Genomic DNA, 6,799 nt, shown 5'->3' with positions numbered 1-6,799 from the left:
TAAAATTATAAGTATGGGCTGAAGTGCTACAAGCAAGTAAGTCTAATATCTACACCAGATGGGAAAGTACCTAGGCCTATTAATTAGAGACTAAATAGGACACCCAGAGGTATAGATTGGCAAACACTCAGCCCATTTATACAAGGGATGGAAGTCAGGCTAAACAAGTGTGTATAGTTTCATTGACAACTTCATGGGAGCTTATTGAAGAAAAGCTGTCAACTTTACATGATCTTTGTCATCTTTGGCTATACACATTACATTTTTCTCTTTCAGTACTGTAGTCTCTTTTAGATCTGACTGGAGATGGTTTCCTTGTTTGAAAAATAGGAATAATTTACAGTGTACAATGTGGTAAGTTCCATGCATATGAAATCTATTTTGACTGCTGTTTACATAGCTATTGAAAATGCTAAATTGAAATATTAGATGCTTTCATTAATTGCTGTTGACAAATCACAAATTATGTTAATCCTTTTAGCATATATTTTACAAGCATTCTACCACTATTTGGATTTACAGTATTTGCAATATATAAAATGTGTCTGTAGTTTCTGGAGGAAACCTTGAATGTGGAAAATCAAACGGACATTTAGGGAAAACCAAGCTGATGAGCTTCTGACTTTTTTCTCTCTCTGGATTCAAATGTTCTTAATTCTTTGTATTTGTGATATCAAGACTCATACATCTATCCTGTAACATATTCAATTTCATAAACTATGTTTTTGTTAATTTACTACATTGCTACAACTGATTTTTTTTGATAAATGGATGATCTAGAATCAAGGCTTTAATCTAAAAATATAATTATTTTATCTTTGATTGAAAGCAGGTAAAATTTGATACGCTTGGTCATGAACAACATGAACTGATCCATTATTCTCAACTGAATTTTTTTTTAACCCTGAAACATTAGGGATAACTGAAATATTTACTTGTGATCATTTTGAGTAGAAACAACTTGCTTGTGTGCAAATACATGTTAACCCTTCAGAGGAAAAATGACTTTGACAGTATAATGGAAGCACTCTGCCAATTCACAGTTAATCTGCTACTGTTTCCACTTAACATAAGGATTGGAGGGCAATCTTAAGAAAATCTCTTAGACAAAAATTAGTTACTTTGGGTTTTTTTAAATCTGCTATTGTTAATTAGACAATCTGTCCTCCAAGGAATAGCACTTACTTGTTGAGCAAAAACTATATTTATTGAAAATTTACAGTGGAATCTGTCAATCAGTTTGTCATAAACATTTAAAATGCCTTCTTGAATGGTGGATTAGCAATTCTCTTGCTAGAGGGGCCCCAGGTTAAAGTATGAGAAATAAAAATGAGCTTGCTTGCTTTTTGCCAAAAAGTTAAAACCTGTCCTACTTGTGACATTTTAATGTGTAAATTTATGTATGAACTGTAACAGCTGGAATTATTTCTGGTAAATGCGACACTGCATTGGAGCATGGAAGCAAGATGGAAATATGCCTTGCTTCTGCATTAGGAAATTTCATCAAGGAGCTAGTTCTGTGGGAAACACTGTTTAACATAGGTGAGCACAATAACATTATTGGAAGATGAAGATAGAAATACAATAAGTAAAATCCAACAAAGGCTGTGGAAGCATGCATGCAGGGATACTTTAACTGAAACATAAAAGAAAGATTAAAGATTTTAAAAGAATTGAATGGAGCATCATGTCATGCTTTTGTAACTTTAACAAGGAGAGAGGATTGTGGGTTATATATAAAGGACTAAAACTAGAACTAATCACATCTTCAAAGTGAGGAAAATAGAGCTCCAAACCACATTTACAAAAAATGTGTTGATAATTCTAGCACTGATAATAGCTTGAAATGATCTTTTAAAACAAAGCTTTAAGCTTCAAGGCAAAAATCTGTGGAATTTTTATGAAAAAGGATCAATAGAAAAGAAGACATTGATGAAATACATAGGTTTCTACTAAACCAATACCAAGAGCTTCTCATATCCTAAGAAAGGAAAAGGCATGAACTATATTTTTCTGACATAACTGATTACAAAAGAGGCATAGGCCCCTCAGAGACTTTCATTTGCATGTTTTATGCGAATATCAGGTGACAAATTGTAACATGCTGGATGTTAAACCAGTTTATCTCTGAATAAAAATCTCAGATCAACCAGATAATCAACCATTTAAAAGGTAATTTAAAATGCTCATGACAAACTAATTGACAGGTATCCCATAATAAATTAATGTATGACCAGTTTGCATGTCACAGTTTGTTGCACAATACTCACATTTAACCCATGACAAATGTAACATCTGCTGGGAGCCATAGACTCTAAGGCCAGAAGGGCCTGTTCGAGCATCCAGTCTGATTTCCTAGATCAGTGTTTCTCAACCTGTGGGTTGTGACCCAAAAGTGCATTGCAAGAGGTTGTGAAAGGGTTGTGAACAAACTTTAAAAATGGATCAGCGAACTTTAAAAATGGATTCTACCTTAAAGGAGAAAAACATGGGAAACCATGGCTTTTCCCTTACAGGCTGGCAGAGTTCCAGCCCTGCCCCACACACTCACCCCCTCTGCCCCACACAGCCACCCTCCCTGCCCCACACACTGAGGGGCTGGGTCCTGAGGGTAGTGGGGTGGGGGTGAGGAGCACTGTGTTGAGGCTGGCCATTGATGTTTACAAATGGGTCCTGGTACATAAAAGGTTGAGAAATACTAGCCTAGATAACATAGGCCATAGTTTCACCCCATTATTTCTGTTTTGGGAAGAATAATATGGTTGACTAAAATTCCTTCTAGAAAGACATTCAGTCTTGGTCTGAAGACAGCCCTAAATAGAAACTCCACCACTTCCCTGTAATCGCCTTCACTGTTTAAACATGTGCCCTGTACTTCTAATATGCATTTGTCTTGTTTTATCTGCTGGCCATTAGTTCTAGTTATGCCTTTTTCTGCTATGATAAGGACTCCTTTACTATTTGGTACTCTCACCTTGTGAAGTTACTTACTCCTCATAATTGTAAACTTCCGTTCTATGTGGCATAAGTCTCCTTTTTCGTAAGACGCTTTATTTTTGTGACTCTTCTGTACTTTCTTTTCAATATATTTTCTTTTTAAATGTGAACACCAGAACTGGATGTAGCTTTCTAGAATCAGTCTTAAGGCTATGTATGGTATTAAAATTGCCTCCCTACATTTTAGTTCCTAGCCACCTTTGCTCTTTCTTTTCTTGATTATCTTTGGACCTTTCTAACAAGTAATAGCCTTTTTTACCACTGCATCACACTGAGGCCTCATGTTCAAATGCTTGACTATTAAGACACCCAAGTACTTTTCACTACTTTTACTTGCTAAGATAAAGTCTCTTATTCTACAGGTATGGTCCGCTTCCCCTCCCTCCTTCTTATATTAAAATACGTTGTATTCACATGAGCCTAGATTATCTTCCAGATCTTTCTGTATAGACACTGCTTTCCTCATTATTTGCCTCTCCACCAATCTTTTGTGACATCCACAAAGTTCATCAGCAATAATGTTATATCTTCCAAATCACAGATAAAAACATTGAATCATCTCCTGTGGATCCCCACATGGTGTTTGCCCACTGACAGCTATCTCCTTTTGAATTTTGTCAGCTTGATGGTTCTTACTCTGTTAATTGCAAGATTATAGATTTAAGGTTTATGCATTTTACAATGCTCCAGAGCTTTCTTGGATACCTCTTCAAAAGAATGGACTTGTTTTATAGCCAGATGTTTTAAACGTACCTTAGGAAAAAGGTTTTACAAATGATTGAAAATATAATCAGAATTAAACTGTACTTCGTTATAATGCACACAGGGGTGCAAGTCTGTGCCAACTGAAGGCAATGGCAAAACTAGTGCTGACATCAGTAGGGCCTGGATTCAACTGTAACATTTAACCCACATTTGTAGCCACTAGATATGTCTAAAATATAGGTAAATCGTCTAGGAAAACCTGACATAAAACTTTGTTTACTAATGAATATAAGTCCTTTTATACACAGGAAGGACAAGCATGATCCATCTGAAAAGGAATTTCACAATTAGATATAGTTCTAACACCATATGAAAGCAATTTATGGAAGAACGGATAGGTCAAATGACTTTGGAACAGCCATAGATGATTTTTTAAATTTCTCAGGGAAACCCATAAAAAATAAAATGGACTAAACCACTAAAGAGTAGGATGAATGTCACAGGATTTCTTATATAAGAACAGGGAGAAAATAAATAAAAAACACAGGTAGAAACTATAGTGGAGGCACGGGCTCCAATTTTTGCAATATTGTATATAAGATGATATATATGATATTGAAAGCAGATCACAAAACTGTTCAGAAGATTCTCCACTATAAAACTGGATATGTATTTAATGTGTAATTAAAATATTGTCCTCTATGCAGTAAATTGAGGTTTTACTATTAATTTTTTACAGACACCCAAGCTGAGTCTAAACAAAGTATCTTTTTACCAATCTGTAGATAATCAATGCTCTTAAAAGTTGGGATGACAATAGACGTAATGAAAAGAAAGCGAAGAACATACCTATAACTGTGCCTGAGAGATTAGTTCTGACTGACCTTGGGCAGCAGTAGTAGAGATCACCTGATCATAGGAGAGTAGGGCTGAAAGGGACATCACAAGGTCATCTTGTCCAGCCCCCTGCTCAAGACAGAAACTTCCCTGAATAACCACCCAGCCAAGTGTCTGTATAAAAGTTTCCAAGGATGGAGATTCATCAACTTCTCTAGGTAGTCTGTTCCAATACCTGATCACCCTCACAGTCAGGAAGTTTTTCCTAATCTCCAACCCAAATTTCCTTTGGTGCATCTTGCGACCATTGTCCTAGTCCCGTCCCTCCTACAACCACAGAGAAAAGCCCATCTCCATCCTCTCTATAATTACCCTCCAGGCATATGAAGATGATTATCAAATCCCTCATCAGTTTTCTCTTCTCCGGGCTAAATCAACCTAGTTCTTTCAGCCTTTCCTCACAAGTCTTGCCTCCAAAGCCCCTAATCATTTTTGTTCCTTTTAGCTGGACTGTCCAAACTGTCCATACCCTCCTTGAAATGTAGGTCTCAAAAATGGACACAATCAGCACAGCATACTGCTCTCCCCTCTCTTGGGGAAAAAAAACTCTTTGGGGAATGATTTAACCCTGGTTGTTCCCAGGTTATTTTTCTCCTGCAGTAGCCATTTTTGTTCTGGGGGAAAAATCTTGAACATGAGTACATTCATGGTTTCTCCTGGGAGGATAGCAATTCTCCCAGGGGAAAGTGCATGTCTGGATGTGCCCCTAGAATCTGTGTAACAGCTTTATGCTCCCTCTGCAAAAGCTCTTTTCAAAGGAGTTGGGCCAGTGGGGTTCCCAGGAAAAGGCTGTAGTTGTTCATTTGCAGCAACTAGAGCAATCCTGTAAACAGCCAGGCACAAGTTAGAGTGCCCTAAAGGTTATTCTAACCTATGCTGGGCTACTTTGGGTTTAACAGGGGTGTATTGTGATCTTCAGAACTTTTACTGCTCCTATTGATGACCCAGGCACTGGGAGGCTAGCTCAAAAACATCCTGTATAAGCTTCAGCTGCATCTTTCACTTGCAGTATAGATGCCCCCTAAAATGCTCTTGTAAATTCTTTGTATAGTCCCTCAAACTTCTGAAGATTCTTTACAAATTCTGACTGGAAAACAAATACAGGTGCCATATTTTGGCATACTTCTGCTCATGTTAATCTTCATAGTCACAACACCAAAGGTACTTCTGGTTTTAAATGAATGACCTAGAGCAAGGCTCTCCAACTAGCAGTTCAAGGGCTGCATGCAGCCCATGAGGGGTTAAGTTGCAGCCAGGGCCAGACATGGGCATGGGTGAAACAGGCAGCTATCCAGGGCCTGGACAGAAAGGGGGCCAAAAATGGTGAAAATAATAATAATAATTATTGTTATCTCTGGTGAAGGGGGTGTCTGATACTAAAAGTTCACCTAGGGCCACAAGGAGTCTAGGTCTGGTGCTGGTTGTAGCCTCCAGGCTCCCATCTAACCATTACCCAGTTTCCATAATTGTGGCTTTTTTGAAAAGCCCTTTGAAAAGAGCTTTTGCAGAGGAAGCATAAGGTGCATCTCTGGGCTCCCCCTCCTTCCTTCAGCTCAGGGGGCAGTGTAGTACAACATGGGAAGCAGAGGATGAGGTTGGGGGCCATGCAGACTTGCATGCAACAATGTTGCAGGGAGGATGCCCACATAGACATGTGGCGCAGCAGGATATGCCCACATGGCATGCTGCCGAGGCGGCTCTTGGTTTGGACTGGTGCAGCCTGGATGTGATCTCCCCTGGTGCAGTCTGCAGGGCTACAGTGCATGCACAGTCCCTTTATGTCTAAAAACTGGAAAGTCCATACCTAGAGTAATAATGAAATATGCCAGCTGTCTCATGTTTCCCTTTATCTGTCTTAAGTTTTCTTAGTATGCTTATCCTTGTAATATTTCAATGCAGTAGAGCATGTTAAAAAGGCGCAGAAGTGTAGAGGGGTTTTTTTCTGCTAGGGAGAAGGTGAATGACTTTGTAAGTGTAGGCCATATGTTTTATGACCATTGATTTTTTTGGCAGTAAGCTTTATTGAAAAGTAGGTTTTACACCTTGCTCACTCTTGTTTACTTGTAACCTTATTAAAATAACAAACTTTTTCTCTTCCATCTATTCCTCCTATCTAGTATCTAGATACTAAAAGATACTTTTAGTATCTTTTAGTATCTAGACCTCCCAACCAGGGAGAAGAGCTTGACCAGGAATTCTT

At 38.2% G+C, this 6,799-nt stretch overlaps 1 protein-coding gene across 6 annotated transcripts in view; it reads left to right on the top strand.

The window, feature by feature from the left end:
• Window positions 1-276: 276 nt before the first annotated feature.
• Window positions 277-6,799, top strand: part of FARP1 (FERM, ARH/RhoGEF and pleckstrin domain protein 1) — a 330,803-nt gene continuing 324,280 nt past the window's right edge. For all 6 annotated transcript variants that reach the window (XM_019529722.1, XM_019529723.1, XM_019529720.1 and 3 more), the window contains exon 1: window positions 277-354. In XM_019529722.1, coding sequence (XP_019385267.1) covers window positions 350-354 — 5 coding nt within the window. In that variant the 5' untranslated portion in view covers window positions 277-349. The remainder of the gene's footprint in view (window positions 355-6,799) is intronic.

This window comes from Crocodylus porosus, unplaced genomic scaffold (genome assembly GCF_001723895.1).
Source record: "Crocodylus porosus isolate Cpor-Errol unplaced genomic scaffold, CroPor_comp1, whole genome shotgun sequence".
NCBI lineage: Eukaryota > Metazoa > Chordata > Crocodylia > Crocodylidae > Crocodylus > Crocodylus porosus.
Note: the sequence above shows the minus strand (reverse complement) of the source record. Positions and strands in the feature narration are given on the sequence as shown.